Source organism: Microtus oregoni, unplaced genomic scaffold (genome assembly GCF_018167655.1).
Source record: "Microtus oregoni isolate MIOR12 unplaced genomic scaffold, Mior012 000028F_ref0000031, whole genome shotgun sequence".
NCBI lineage: Eukaryota > Metazoa > Chordata > Mammalia > Rodentia > Cricetidae > Microtus > Microtus oregoni.
In genome coordinates, this window is record NW_024543087.1 from 19558629 (window position 1) to 19574934 (window position 16306).

The following is a 16306-nucleotide window of genomic DNA, read 5'->3' on the forward strand; positions in this document are numbered from 1 at the left end:
ACCTCCCCAGAGACTCACAACATTGTAAAACAGTGACACCAGCTGGAAACCGTGCGCCAAAACACACGAGTTTGAGGGGGACATCGCTAACCACGGCGCTGAGCAGCCATCCTTGGCCTTGCACCGTCTTCTCATCCCCACACTCAGTAAAACTATTTGGTGGGGAACCCAAAGAGGAGAGCACGCATCCCTTTAAAAGCATAATCTACCACATGCACGCAAAATCTGACTTCCCCATACCAGAAGAGCCACAACTCTCCCACACGCCACCTCCCAGGGCTTCCTATGACCACAGGGCAATGCAACCTGCTGTCCTGGTAAATTCAATACAATGCTGACGACGTTGTGGGCAAGCCATGGTTCTTCCTCCATCCTGGGGGCGGAAACGTCACAGCAGGCCCTCCCTCTGCTCCACCCACTTCTCCTGCAGGTTCTCACCGAGCCTCTCCAGCAGGTGTTTCAGTCAGTGGTGAGACAGACAGGGTGGGAGCAAACAGAAAGTCTTCCTTAGAGTCCCAGTGACGTCATGGCTAGAGAGTCAAGGATATGTTTCTTCCAGAAGGTTCACAGCCAAAATTGTTGACTGTCAATAAAGCAAAGCAGTGTGGACTTCTTTGGTTTTGCTTGGGTTTTGTTCATTTATTCATTTGTTTCGTTGTTTGTTACTGGCATATGTTAGTTCTATATCATAATAGATTTCCCTGTGACATCTCCATACATGTACATAATGCATTTCGATCTTATTCACCTCCATACCTGTCTTAATCTCCGGCTAATCCCCTCTTCCCAATTGGCCTGCTGCTATGTTAGCTCCTTTGTTGCTATTTGTATTGGGTCTGTGACCGAGGGAGTTTGTTAGGCTTATTCTTGGGAGCTCAGGTGGTGGCTGTAAGTTGTTTGTTATTGTTTGTGTGTATTCTTTCTAAAAAAGGGGCCTCCAACCCCAACTTTGCATTGCCACAAATGACCCCAAATACCTTAAGGCATGAAGAGAAATCTTGAATATATCCCCATCCTCACTTTCCTGCCTCTTAAAAACACCTTTATTGACTGCACGAGAGTTGAAATGCAGACACCACCTTTGGCAGGAGAATAAGCCTTGTCATGTCAATACATGCCCACAACTGAAGCTTCCTCAAACACTAAGCGCTGAAGCCTAAGCCTTCCAGAGGCAGGGAGGGTTTCTTCCCAGGTGGCTGCCTCCAAGCCAGCACTGCATCACCATCCAGATGTGGAAGAGATGAAAGCAAAAGAGAAGGCTGGGCGGGAGTGGAGGCCTTGAACTGCTCCAGCTGAGCCTCCATGGGCTCCTAAAAGAAGTAGAGAAGGCTGGGATCTAGAACACCAGGCATTATTTGCATGCCAAGCCCTGCCCCACCCTTCTTGAAATCCTACTAGGGAAGAACGTGGCCCCGCCTTCCTGTCAATCTCTTGATTAAATAGGCACTTCCCTCCAGGAGGCCTCTGGAGTACAGCACCTCCTACTGCTGCCAGAAGCAGCTCTGTCCCACCATGAGAGCTCTCCCTCTGCACCTGACCCCGACAGTAAGCCTTGGCTGCCTGCTCCTGCTTTCCCTCCTCCCAGACCAAGGCCAAGCCAAGGAGTTGAAGTTTGTAACGTTGGTAAGTACACTTTTCTCATTGTTCTTCCTGTTACCAGGGTCAGAGAAATTGCCAAATGCCACCTTTCATGTTTCCTTTCTGTTATCTGCCTGAGACCAGCGTTGTTCAGACTCGGAAAGTGGACAGTCATGCAAGCTGGCTTGAATGAAGACAGCATTCCCATTTGCCGTCGACGGCACTGTTTCATTACTGACTTCCCAGCTGCCCTCTGGTCTGATTCCTGCCCTCTGTGATTCCCCAGACAGGGGAAGTCACAGCTAGCGCTGTTCATCTGCGGGGAGCTAGCCTGGCTTCTTCCCATTTAATGCCCATTTGTTTTCAAATCAAAGAACAGTCACTTTTGAAGTCACTCCTTATGTTTTTCGCGACACTGGTGCATATGCTTATTGTGTATATTTGGGAGCGCAAAAGAGAAACTGAGCACAGAATTTCAGAACTATCAACTAATTTAGTTGATCATTAAAACCATGATGTCCCCTATATATAGTCACTGTAATAAGCCATGAATAAAAAAGGAGAGAGGTGTGTACTGCCTGGTGTCGGGGGGAAAATATAGACTATTGGGAGTTAGAAACATATGGAAAGAACATTCTTCAAAGTTAAAGGCATTTGCCTCCCCCACTTTTTCTCTCTCACCTTCTTTTATTTCACATCCTCCATCGCTGTTTACATTTTTTATTTAATGTAGTGAAAGTTGGCGGATTTATAAGCGTGTTTTCCTTCTGCAAGAATACTCAGAAGCTATTTTCACGATTTAGAGAAAGGGTCCCTCTCACCTAAGCCTTCAACGTGCTGTCCTCTCCTGTCAGTGAGGAAAATCCTTTGCAGAAAAATCTTTCTTGTTACATAAATCATGATGCTTAGTCTGGTAAATCTTTACCGGTTTTGAGTCAGGAAAGAAAGAGGAGAAAAACCAAGAAAACACCATCCTCGTCCTGAAAACCATTTGCCAGCTGCCAGGCTACTGTGTTGATGAAGCAATGTTCCAGACTGTACCTCCTGCGGTGCGCTTTCCCTGACATGCATGAGCTCCTTGCCAATGTGCTCATTATCAGAGTGTAGGGGGCGTGGAGTTGCCTTGGGTTCTGCTGGTCTTGTTGCACTGGGCTTGGAACCAGCTGGCTCGAAGGCAGTCTTCTCTGAGATGGCAAGTGAGCTTCAGTCAGCTTCATGCAGTGGCAGCTCGCTGAGTTCCACCCACAGCCCAGGTAGCTGCCGCTGCCGCTGCCAAATGGTTGTGGTTTCCTTCCCAACCTTTCTGCCTCTCTACTCTCAGTTCAAATATGTTCAGTGACTACCAATTAATTCTTCCTTAAAGAGAAACCAAGCTACAAAGACAACTCTCTAACAACTCAAAACTTAGCCAGTACTGCATAAAGCAAACATTAACCACACTTTCTACAGTGGTCTCTTCCTATGAATATTAAATAATGGGCAATTTGATTTATCTTCCTTGGCCCCTAACAAAACAACTTCTTTCTGATGATAAAAGTCAAAAATACCATTTTCTTCCTTTTATTAATGATACAGACTATTTGAGTGCACATAAATGGTTAGACTGAGCATTCAGAAAAATCCTTGGGAGTTTATTAAGAGAACAAGTAGCCAGGTGGTGGTGGCACATGCCTTAAATCCCAGAACTCAGGAGACAGAGGCAGATGAATTCTTTCTGAGTTCGAGGCCAGCCTGGACTACACAAGAGTGACTCAGTCTAAAAGAGAAACAGAGCTCACACCTTTGATCCCAGCACTTGGGATCCCATGCTTTTAATCCCAGCACGAGGGAGGTAGAGACAGGAGTGATATGACTGGGCAGAGAGGAATATAAAACAGGAGGAGACAGGAGCTCAGGGATTTAGTCTGAAGTTTCATAGAGACAGTGTTCAGCCTGAGGATTGGTAGCGACAGGATCTTGTTCCTTTGGTCTGAGCATTTGGAGATGTAAGAACTCTAGGGACTGGCTTCTCTGCTTCTCTGATATTTCAGCTTTCACTTCAATATCTGACTCTGGGTCTTTATCATTAAGTCCAATTTGAATTTGAGTTACAAGTTTCTGTCTCAGAAAAGCACCCAACGTATGAATAAAACAGAGACAAAAGTTGGGCAGTGGTGGCACAGGCCTTTAATCCCAGAACTCAGGAGGCAGAGGCAGGCAGATCTCTGTGAGTTCAAGGCCAGCCTGGTCTACAAGAGCAAGTTCCAGGACAGGCTCTAAAGCTACAGAGAAATCCTGTCAGAGAGAGAGAGAGAGAGAGAGAGAGAGAGAGACAGAACAAATAGAAGATGATAAGGTGTGGTGGCACACACCTTTAATCCCAGCACTTGAAAGGCAGAGACAGGCGGTTCTCTGTGAGTTTGAGACCAACCTGGTCAATATAGTGAGTTCTAAGTAGTACATAACCCAAATCTAGTAACCCCATTACTCAGGAGGTAAAGGCAGCAGGATCAGAATTGCAAGGTTATCTTAAAAGCTAGTGCAAGACCAGCCTGTCCTACATGAGATCCTGTAAAACAAAAATAAAACAACAGCAAAATCCCACCCACAAACTTCTTGTTCCTGCTTTCAAGATGAAGATACAAGCGAAAGAGTTTAGGAAGCTGGATGGAGGTCACATGGGTAGAAAGGTAGCCTCAAACTCATTGTGTGAGCCTTTGACTTTGCCCCTGATCACTAGATTCCAGCTATCTCTGTTTATTGCACATAGCCCAGAACCTGGAGCTGATCTGAGCCAACTGCACAGTTTGTAACATTACTCTGACTTGGAGGCTGGAGATGGTTTCCTTGTTTTTACTCCATAATCCAAGAAAAATAAATCCTCAATTCTGAAAAGCTATTTGTGGGGAAAAAAGAGGAGACTGCCTTTGGTTCTTGTTCTTGCTGGTGAACAAACCCATGATTTGTTTGTTTGTTTGTTTATGTAGTGCCAGGGACTGAGTCCAAGGTCTCAGGCATAAATCCAAAGCCTCATATATGCCAGACAAGCAGCCAAGAAGGAGTACATGCTCAGCCCACTACTACATTGGACACATAAACATCATACACACACACACACACACACACACACACACACACACACCATGGAACACATGTAAAGTCAGAGGACAGTTTAGGGGAGTTGATCTCTCCTTTCAACACTGAATACCAGGGATTAAAGTCAAGGAATCAGGCTTGAATAGCAAGCCCTTTTTACCTACTTAACCATTCGCCAGTCCTACGTGATCTGTTTATGCAGCCCTAGCTGTCCTGGAATTTGCTCTGTAGACCAGGCTGGCCTTGAACTCAGAGATCCACCTGTCTCTGCCTCCCAAGTGTTGGAATTAAAGACGTGAACCACCACTTCCCAGCTAATTTACATGATCTTTATAACAAACTTACAAAAGTATTTCCTGTGAAATTGTGGTTTGACCACTTATTAACAGTTGGATGAAAAAAAAAAAAGGAAGAAGTTAAGTCTAATACAGGTTTACATGTTTTAAAAGGCTTTCTTTAAACCGTTGAATGAAATACATCTTCAACAAGCACTATGGATTTCAAGGAAGGAATCTATGAAGTGAACTGCTTCTTGGCAAGACTATGCGCCCACCTCCCTAGACTGTCTGTGAAGAATTGGTATTTTTAACTTTTGTAGAGAGAGGAGAGTACGTTTGCTGAGTCTCAGCGTATGCTTTGGTAATGATCACTCAGCGCCAGTCTTGCTTAGCTGTGTACCTGCTTATTTTCCCCACACGCTCACTTGCTTTCTTTTTACAATAATCTCACGCACCGTATTACCCCACCAGAAAGAGAGGATGCCATTGTAAAGCATCTCTCTCTCTAGCAAGGGGAAAACCACAAGTCAGGTGATCTCAGACAGACAAAAATTCTGGGTTGCTCTTCTGGCTGTTTCTAAAGAAAGGGATGATGACTCACAACACAGCACCTCCTTGTATTCTTCAGGGTTGACCTGATTTCTGCAGTAGTGCCTGAGTCACAGCGTATTCTTGGCTCAAAGCGCCTCCAAGCCCTGTGCACATTGCCTCTTCAGTGGGATGGTAACCTAGTCAAGCTTGGCCCTGCACATGATGCTAGCCATTGCTTATTTCCAGGACCACCCATCTTCTTCACGCCCACGCCTCAAGGATTAGCAGCCAATCCCATGATTAGTTTTCTAGTGCTTTTTCATTAGAACTGCAGCTGAAAGTGATACCTAAAAAAAGCACAGAATTTTTTGCTAACTCAATTCCACTAATGTTTGTTAACCAGATCTGGGAGCAGAAACAGGCCATTAATGAAAACAACTGAGTTTCAAGTTCCCTAAACTTAAAGCTGACGATCGCAACCACGGCTAAGCTTCCACTTTCACGGGTCATCTTCAGGATCCAGTGACATGATTTAGTCATGAAGTGTGAAAGGGGCCAACATGAAGTGCTGCTTGGAGTCATGTAGACGGACTTTTCTTTAGGCCTCCAGCTCATAAAACATGACACAGAGACTTGTTATTAATTATGAAAGCTTAGGTTTGTCCCATTAGCTCTTAGAACTTAAATTAACCCATTTCTATTAACCTACGTGTTGGCATGTGACTCATGGATTTTACCTCTCCTCCTGCATGTCTGTTCCTTCTGTCTCTACTGGTGACTCCTCTGTTCTTCTTTCCAGATCTCTCTTGCCCCCAGAAGTCCCACCTTAACCTCTTCCTGACCAGCTAATGGCCATGCAGCTCTTTATTAAACCAATCACAACGACACATCTTCACACAGAGTAAAGGGATATATTATTCCACAACAGAGTCGCCATCTAAAATGGAAGGTTTCTAACGTTTTTGGTTAAATTGTAGATGATCTCTAGTTAATTTTAAAGTTTATGGTCTTAACCATCTTAAGAATAGGCTTCGATGGTGTAAGTGTATTCACAGGCTTCCACATCACCATGAAGCTCTGGAACTTTTTTTCAAAACTGAAACTTCATACCCATTACCTGGTGGCTCCTCGTTTGGCCCTTCCCATCTGGGCCTGTCCAACCTTTGGCTCATGGGCAGCATCTGACCAAGGATAGCTATGAATTTGACCCAACGTAGCATTGTAAATTCACTTTAACAATGAATTTCTTTTGCAGATGACTGTCTCATTGCAATGTCAGAAGGCTGCACGTATCTCTTAGCCCTCTGAAAGCCAGTGTTCTACTCTCTGACTCTTTGAGTTAGACTCTCCTATCTCTAGACCTGCACCATAGTTGTTGGGACCAGCTCAGGCTGCTTACCATAATGTCCCCAAGGTTCTGAGGAGACCCTTCATTCTTAGATAACTTGTTGATTGAGTAGAGGCAAAGAAAGGAGGCAGATGTTGGACTGTTAGCAGCTCTTCTCGCTTCGTAGACCAACCACACCACTCTTTTGCATATATGTCTTCCCCATCTATTAATTCCAGCTCACTTTTTTCCCCTTGGGGACATTCAGTTCTGTGCATCTGGTGTGCCTTGTGGAGAAAGGCTAGGGGTGGAAATAGAGGGACTATCACACCACAGTTCAGACAAAGAAAGCATTGTGAAGACCCAACTGGATCAGAATACAGTAGACTTGGAAAGCAGAGGTAATGTTCTAAATTGTGCAAACACAATCTAGTGGGTTGTAAATATTACAGGAAATGGCGAATAGCTAATGACCCCATGATTTTAATGTGGGTTACTGGAGAGATTAGGATGCCGTGGAGGTAGAACATGTAGAGGAGGTTAGAAAGTAGCTCACACAGTTATTGTATGGTTACCATATAATAGAGCACTGTAGCAGAAAGTGCAGATCCAAGAATCAGACCACTTGGGTGGCCATGCCAATTCAGCCCAGTGCTAGCTGTGTGGCTCTAGATGAGCCACTTAACCAGTCTGGGAGTCATTGCTGGAAATGGGACTAATAACACCTCATGGAGTTATGAGGCTTTAGGAAATGCATGAGAAGTACTTACGCCTCTCTGGTGAGTGACCAGCACTAATATTCTTATACTAACCATTCATGTGACCAGTTCATTCTTTTTATTCTCAAACGAATCAGGTAAGTATTTACATATCTTTTAAGTTCAGTCCACTTTCTTTCTTCCTAGATTCAGGCTTTGGCCCAATAAACACAAGAGAAACATGTGTTGGTGGGAGATGCAGAATCACAAAACCTATTGCTATTTTCCTCAGTATACTGGTTCATTCAGTTCCTTTGTGCCTTTTGGTGGCAGAGACGTTCCATTTGCCTTCATCATCACTGTCTGTGTCTAGACAATGTCTTTGGCCACAGGCATGGACTTTGCAAGACAAGTTCCCCTTTTTCTTCTTGACTTCAATTGAAGTAGAATTTCAAGTGTAAGTAATAGGTTATAAACAGCTACCAGATGCCAGGCACCTGACTTTTCACACTCAATCTTCCAAATTACCCAAAAGGCATATTAGTGTCACATGGGGGTCAAGTTATTGCTATTGTTGTTTCATTTTGTTTTGACCTAGACCTTGTCTTTAATGGCCCGGCATTCAATAAATCCTATTCTGGATTGTAAAGAGAGCTACTACATAAAATGTCCTGCTAGAAAAGAAAAAGTGGTCCTTTTGCTCACAAACAGCCTCCTGCTCTTTCTCCCTCACTGTGTGGCTCCCTAGTCTTGAGTGCCCAGGAGCAGCAGATGTCTCTGGCAACCAGCACGTTCTACAGACGTGGGTGTTGGAAGCTGATGGTCCTGAGAACTGGTGTCGGCCAGGCAGGAGTCATCTAAGCTTGCAAACTCAGGAATTTCTTACCACTTGCCTGTTCACACATTTTGCAAATTTTCAGAGCACTGCACTCATTAGAGAGAATGTATCTGGCTCAAAACATTTTAGGTTGCCAATCGAGAAAAGTCAAGTTTGCAGAGTGGCCCAAATCCAAAGGCAAAAGCAACATGACTCTTAGGTAAATGCTTATTCAGGGAGATGATTAGATATTAATAGAGGTGTTCCTTGAAAGAGAGGGCTGTTTTCCTTTGCTCAACAGAATATGCCCTGGATGCTACAAACCACCTTCAACAGGAAAGGAAGCACACAGGACATTTGTGGGTGTGAATAACATTAGTAACAAACATAATAAGAAATACCATGGACCGAATGTACCCTGTGTATCGGTACTCATACATACTACTTCACACATATACTATTACACCTGCAGGTCTCATGTTGCTCTCGAGTAATCAAAAATGATTCTGTTGTTACGTGGAAAGAGAAACCGAGACACGCAGAACTTTGAGTTCAGTCATTTACTCAGGGTCTCTGGGGCAGTGGTTGACAACGCTGCGGCCTGAAACATGGCCTAGGTAACCAGGATAGCAGAGCTTTCTGTTTACAGCTTGTGCACAACGCAACACGCGGTTTGCCCCACTTCCCTTTCCTGTGGGCTTCTTGCTCTTCCTGGGCCCTGGAGAAAGATCTTGCTTAGGCCTCGCACATCTTCCTCGTGGCCAGGGCAGGATGTAACTGCATACTGACTCTTTACAGCTGGCTCTCCCCTTACCTCTTACAGCATTCGTCTATAGCAATCATCGTTTCCGCCCAAACTGTCTTATGTTCTGATGATCTGCCAATAGGTTTATTTCTTGGTTCCTTAAAAGGAGAAAATAGGACTGGGGAGATGGCTGTGAGTGTGGGCACTGGAGTTTGGATCCAAAGACATCCCAAGGTTTTTCTGCTATCTAGAGTTCTAAACTGGAAAGGACAACACGGTGGTTTGTTAAAACTCCAGCATGGCCCAAGGCAAGACTCACTGTTCTGAATCAAAGGCAGAAATTGGCGTGATAGAAGGGGAAGTTGAGGGCAAGGGAGGCAGGAAGAAAACAGGATGGCACAGCACAGCTTCTCGTTACGTGACAATGAAAATCAGAAGCTCTTGGGACACCAGAGGGATAGGAAGATGCTTTCAGAAGCCTGGAGGAAGGAGACCCAACCCAGGGTCCATTTGCTCATCCAGACAGGCCTTTAGTGTGTTATTGTATTCTAGGTAGTCGCCGTTTCCACAGGGGTTCTGCTTCCAAGGACTTCTTAGGAAGTTGCAGTATCAACTTGACTGGCTCTGCCATCACCTAGGGACACTTCTTGGGCATGTCTGAGAGTATATCCTGAGAGGTGTCACTGAGGAGGGAAGACACACTCTGAATGCCAGTTCATCCTAGGGCCCAGGGTCCTAGACTGGATAAAATGGAGGGTTTTAAACAAGAGAAATCTGACTGAGCACCAGAATTCCCCTCCCTGGCTATGCTTCTTGACTACATATGCAATGTGACCATCTGTTTTGTATTCCCAATACCATGCCCTCCTCGCCATAACAGATCATAACCAAACCCAGAGCCAGAGGAAAAGCCTTCCTGCCTTTCCTTAAGTGTTATTGGCAAGTATTTTGTCACAGCAATGAGAAAACTAACTAGTATGAAAGAGAAGAACCAGGTAATTTTTTAAAAAAATCTCTAAAGAACACAACCAGAAAATATTAGAGATGGAAACAAAACAGTAAGAAAAGGTTAAAGTTATACAAGGGCTACTTTTATGTTTTCCCATAGAGAGAGAGAGAGAGAGAGAGAGAGAGAGAGAGAGAGAGAGAGAGTCAGTCCTGAGAAGCAGCAAGCACTGGGCATTCATTCAAAGCAGATAAAGTCACACTGGGCAAAGGCACGGAGTTGGGCCAGCGGGAGAGATCCTGTGGCTAAGCCCATTTAGTGAGACAATAAACTGAGGACATTGAGAAGGAGGGACCTGATCAGGTAGGGTTTAAGGGGCGGGGACGAGCTCTTATAAGGACTTTGAATTTGTTACAAAGAGCAATAACATATGATATTTCTAAGAGTGATAAGGTTGTAAGTTAAATACTAACTATATACAGACTGATCATAGGAGCCGGCAGAGGGCTCATAGGAATTCCTTATTTAAAAAAAGTATCGTTATTTGCAGATCATATGATAGTATTAATTAATTAACCCAAAATTTCTACCAGGGAACTCCTAAAGCTGATGAACATCTTCAGTGAAGTGGCTGTATATAAGATTAACTCAAAAAAATCAGTAGCCCTCCCATATACAAATGATAAACGGGCTGAGAAAAGAAGTCAGAGAAATGATACCTTTCACAACAGCCACAAATAATGTAAAACATCCTTGGTGTAACTCTAGCCGAGCAAGGGAGAGACTAGTATGGTAGAAAGAAATTGAAGCTATCAGAAGATAAACATCTCCCATGCTCATGGATAGGAAGGACTAACATGGTAAGAGTGGCCAGGAAATCCAGGTGTGGTGGATCACACCTGCAATCCCACTGTTTGGGAGGCTGAAGCAGGAGGACCGTGACAAATCCAAACCAGCCTGGATTAGATCAGGGTATGCAGAGGCAGACCCCTTCTAAAGCAATCACAAGAGATAGCAGAGAGTTCTATAAAGCATAGAGGAATGTGAGATTGAGAGTTCTTGTGGTCTCAGGTCTCCTCCTGTTGCAATCATCACTAGTTCTGTGGAAACTCCTGACCATTAATAATGTATTTTTTACACTACACACACACACACAGAGAGAGAGAGAAAGAGAGAGAGAGAGAGAGAGAGAGAGAGAGAGAGAGAGAGAGAGATCCAAAGGAAGACACATTAGTGAAAGATACATGGCCAATGCCTGGTTAGTTCTACTTACCTGCTTGAGGATTTAGACTCATTACTTATCTAAGATGAGCTGTGAAGTGTATATCATAATAATGGCTATGTTGCAGAACTGGTCAAGAGAATTAAACACAAAAGCACTTAGCAACTCCTCAAGGCATAGCAATAATGGAAAAAAAACATAAAGGATTGTTGTAGTTGGGTGCTGGGAGGAAGGGTTGTGCTCTGGTAGAAAGAGTTGTTCATTGTTTCGGTAGAATGCTTATTATTGGATTTCTCCCTGGCTAACTCAGTGGTGAGGTGTTTGGTCTTTGCAATTGTGTAACAAGGAAATACAAAAAGCCAAGGGCCTACTAAATCATCCACAGGGCAGCTTCCTACAGTGAAGAATTATCTACCTCTGAAAATGTATTGTATTAAGATTGAAAAACTCTGAGAAATCAATGTGAGGCTAGTAACCTGGGAAAGTGTGTCACAACTATTGTTCCTCAGATCTGGGAGGTTTGCTGCACAGTGATCACAGATCCAAGCAGTCTAAGATGCACCTGGTTGTGGAAACAGAGTCACTAATGGCTAATATTGGTGGTTCCCACTTATGTCCAAGTCACTCCCACAAACTGGCACCAGTGGCTGTTCTTCCTGCTGGAAAGGGAAACTTCAAGCTTTATTTCCTTACCTTCCCCCAAGGGGGCCTCTTACCACCCTCTGCCCTGTTCCCCTCTGTATTCTGTAGGCTGTCTTCCTGGGCTTTTAATTTTCCACTGGTTTAGGGCAGCAAAGAATCACTTTATTCAGATACCAGAGTCATAGCATTGGTCTTAGAAGCCATCCTTGCTATTCTAGAATTCTTTCCTGAAGATAACTCAAGTTTGAGGCTGTTCCTTCCTTGGTGTCTACTGAACGGTGCTGTAGGTGTTCAGAAATACAGCATCCTTGCTTACTTACAGTGGGGTCTCCCAGTAGGTAATTCAAGTGACCAGCAAAGGTGAGCTCAGATCAAATGAAGTGTTCAACAACTATCCTGTATGTTATTAAATATTTTCTGCCTCCATGTAAGACCTCATCTTGTCCTTCTTGAATAGGTTTCTTTTTTATGTTTTGATTATAAAATAGCACTGAGTTTGGTCTGGCATGCTACTATTTTAGAATCAAAGAACTGAGGTTTCAGAAGTCCAAACGTCTCTCTTCAAAAGCAAATGCGCAGTCTGAATAGCATGGTGTGTATCCAGATCTAAGAAGCATGTTATTAAAGCGCTGAGATCCAGCTTTCCTATTCTACCAATCTGTAATTCATATGCCCCTAACCTCTAAAAATTAACTAATCTCTGAGCCAAAGTATTCCCAAGTGAGGGTGTCATTACAAAACTACCGTTTTTATTATGTGTGAAATTTTAAGAGCATTGTTGTTCTTAGTAATTAAGAGAAGAATATTTCTAATCAGTCTGTCTGCACCAAGTGATCTTGTATGTTCATGCATCTGTCTTTCATCTTAGATACATAACTCTATCTCCATGCATATACCATTCGCTTTCCAATGGCCAATCATCTTGATCGTATAATTTTCTCATGCACAAGAAAATGTTGGTGGTTCTTCCCCTGAGTTTCATTTGGACAGGATTTTAGAAGACTTATACCCTTTAGTCATAAGCCCAACTAATGAAACTAAGATCCCAGGAGAGGGGGCACTTTGCCATTAGAATTTTCTAGAACTCTCCAGGTGATTCCAGTGGATAAACATGGTATCAGCCATGGTTTAAGAAATTGTATTATGACAAGTAGACGCAAGACACTCAAGTGAACTTTGTAATGTTGTTGTCCCACATCTTTCCTTAGGTGTTTCGGCATGGAGACCGAAGTCCCATCGATACCTTTCCTAACGACCCCATTAAGGAATCCTCATGGCCACAAGGATTTGGTCAACTCACCCAGGTTAGTTTGATCTCTTTTATTGTGGTTTTATATTTTATGAGGCAGGGTTTCATATAGTACAGGCTGGCCTTGAACTCCCTACACAGCCAGGAATGACTTCAAACTCCTTCCTCCCAAGTGCAGAGATTTCAAGTACGAGCCACAGCTTTGGGTAATTTTTTGAGTAAAGGAGAAATATGTACAGAATTTTCCACTTTGATGCATTTATCCTGCTGACTGCATTTAAGTGTGAGAGGTTTCCATGGAGATGGTCTATTAGAGATTTGTTAAAAATAGCAATGATGTCTTACTTAATTGGCATAGGGCATGGCCTGGGCATTAGGATGTTTGGATGCTCCTCAACTGATTGCTTTATTTTAATGTGCAGCCAAAGCTGAGAATCACGACCCTAACCAACCATCAGGTTTTGTAGACATTATAGCTCAGAGAAGTCATGGGAAAGCCAGTATCTACTGCTTCAGAAGGTCAGAGCCCTTCCAACCATGGCCTAGCCATCTTTCTATCTAATGAGAGAATGTGACAAAGGCTCATATATTGTTTTCTTAGTACATGACACCTGTTTCCTTGCTCTAATTTTCTAGTGAGACTAAAAGACTTTTGAGGACCATGAGGTCTGGATTCACACGTAGAAGTCTCTTAAGTAGCAATCAGATTCCAAAACTCAGCTGTAAGCTAGAAGACAATTGGATCCAAAGTACCCACATCTTCAGCTACTCGGGCCATGGTACGCTGTCCTTCGCAACAGCCATCCTCATATTTGAGGAGAGACTACATTTTCCCTGATTTGTAAATCTCTGGTGAGGCTCTGGATTAATAACAAACCACAATACAATGCTCCTCTGTTGTAATAATTGGAGCAGTGGGGCTGTGTCCCCAGCACCCCGGCCGCCTGGCTAGCTTATGCCCTGAAATAATTACACGGACACTGTATTCTTTTAAACACTGCTTGGCCCATTATATCTATCCTCTTTTCGGCTAACTCTCGCACCTGGACTAGCCCATTTCTAATCATCTGTGTAGCATCAGTCTTACCGGGAAAGATTCTAGCCTACGTCCATCCTGGGTCGGAGCTTCATCGTGTGTGCCTCAGAGAGCAGAGCTCTAGCGTCCGCCCGGGAGAGGGAAGCATGGCGTCTCTCTGAGCTCACTTACTCTTCCTCCCAGCATTCTGTTCTGTTTACTCCTCCCACCTATGTTTTAACCTATCAGGGCCAAGCAGTTTCTTTATTGCTTAACCAATGAAATCAACAGATTGATATATGACACTCCCACATCACTCCTCTAAGCCTAGCACACCTGAATCGTTTGGGGGTCCTACCTAAAACGGGTTCCAGGGCCACATTTCAGATGCAGAGAGCTAGAATCTTTGGGGGAGATGCTGAGGAATCTGAGTTTCAACAGGTGTATCTGGATCCTTTTGTTTTAATGCACACCAGTGCTCAAGGAGCATGAGTTAAGGCTGATCTCAATGATCCACTGGGCTTTCTAAGAGAGATGGTTAAGAACAGATTTCTGGGGCTGGAGAAATCACGCAGTGGTTAAGAGTACTTGTTCTAGGATGATTCAGATTCAATTCCCAGGACCTACATGATGTCTAACAACCGTCTATAACTCCAGGGGTTCTGATGCCCTCTTATGACCTCTGTGGGCACCAGGCACACGTATTTACATAGACACACATTCAGGCAAAATACTCATACACATAAAATAATAAAATAAACCTTTAAAAAGATTTCTGAGCCCCTCTTCCAAAGTTACTCACTTTGTACACCAGGCTGGTCTCTCACTCACAGAAATCCACCTGCCTCTGTCTCCCAAGTCACTGCACCAGTACTGCCCAGTGCTCCCAAAGTTTCTCTTGCTCAATTCATCAAGAGTAGGGCCCAAGAATTTGATTTATAACATGCTCCCAAATGATGCCAACCCTGCTGATCTCTGACCACATTTTGAGTAACAAGCTCTATTTTTTTATGAGCCAGCCATAGATAGACTGTGGATATAATAAATCTGTTTACTGCAAGGCTTAAAGGGACCTTCAGATTCAGCAAGCTCAACTTCATTAGACAATTGGATTTTGTTCTCAAAACCCCCCTAGGATGTGATGAATCAATCACTTTGAATGTTCTGCCCATAGGGAATCCCACCACACCTCAAACAGGCCATTTACTTAGATAAGTTGCCAATTATCAGCTATATACATATATACCAGCCTCTTCATTGTGTGCTAACAACGATGAAGGAGTATTCTCAGGACATCCTGACTAAGGTGACTACTCTCTTCTGCCTCAGTTCAGATAGGAGATTTTATTGTGGAACTGATAGGCACATCGTGTTCACACCACGCACAATGAGGAAAGACATGTTCTATGATAACACATACCTTTCCCTAACCTTCACTTTTCTTCTCCATAGCGGGGCATGGAACAGCATTACGAACTTGGAAGTTATATAAGGAGAAGATACGGAAGATTCTTGAACGATTCCTATAAACATGACCAGGCAAGTTGGGAAACCAGGACTTTGAAACTTGACCCTTGAAAAAAAATAATTCTTCATGCATACGAAGAACTTATACCTTTGCCTATTTTCTGAAGAACTTATATACATCAGAGATCTTATTTACAGATGTTTTTCTCTTTATGGGACTATTTTCCCCTATATAGTCTTAGTTCAAGTTTTTATAGGTACCTGTGCAAATACTTTGGCTTAGTGTCGTTGATCAATTCAACTATTGGCCTATGGACTGCTTTGTCCCATTGTATTTTCACGTTACTATCCAATCCCCTGACAGACGTGATTATGATGTTCCCACAGAACCTGCTGATATCCTGTGTTTCCGCTCTTTCCCTAGCACCCTGGCAGCTCCACAGAAAGAAAACTTGGAGTTTCCTCTGATTTTCCATCTGCTTTGATTTATCCCCCTCTAGGTTTATATTCGGAGCACAGATGTTGACCGGACTTTGATGAGTGCTATGACAAACCTTGCGGCCCTGTTTCCCCCAGAGGGGATCAGCATCTGGAACCCCAGCCTGCCCTGGCAGCCCATCCCAGTGCACACAGTGGCTCTCTCTGAAGATCGGGTCGGTATCCTATATAATTCAGTAGGAGGAAGTCAGGCTGCTAGGGACTTAGAGATTCAGTAT

At 43.7% G+C, this 16306-nt stretch overlaps 1 protein-coding gene across 1 annotated transcript in view; it reads left to right on the forward strand.

The window, feature by feature from the left end:
• The first annotated feature begins 1512 nt into the window (after positions 1–1512).
• The window catches only part of Acp3 (acid phosphatase 3), a 49021-nt gene continuing 34227 nt past the window's right edge, over positions 1513–16306 (forward strand). The window contains exons 1-4 of the mRNA XM_041677453.1: positions 1513–1623; positions 13068–13163; positions 15576–15662; positions 16091–16243. Coding sequence (XP_041533387.1) covers positions 1513–1623; positions 13068–13163; positions 15576–15662; positions 16091–16243 — 447 coding nt within the window. The remainder of the gene's footprint in view (positions 1624–13067; positions 13164–15575; positions 15663–16090; positions 16244–16306) is intronic.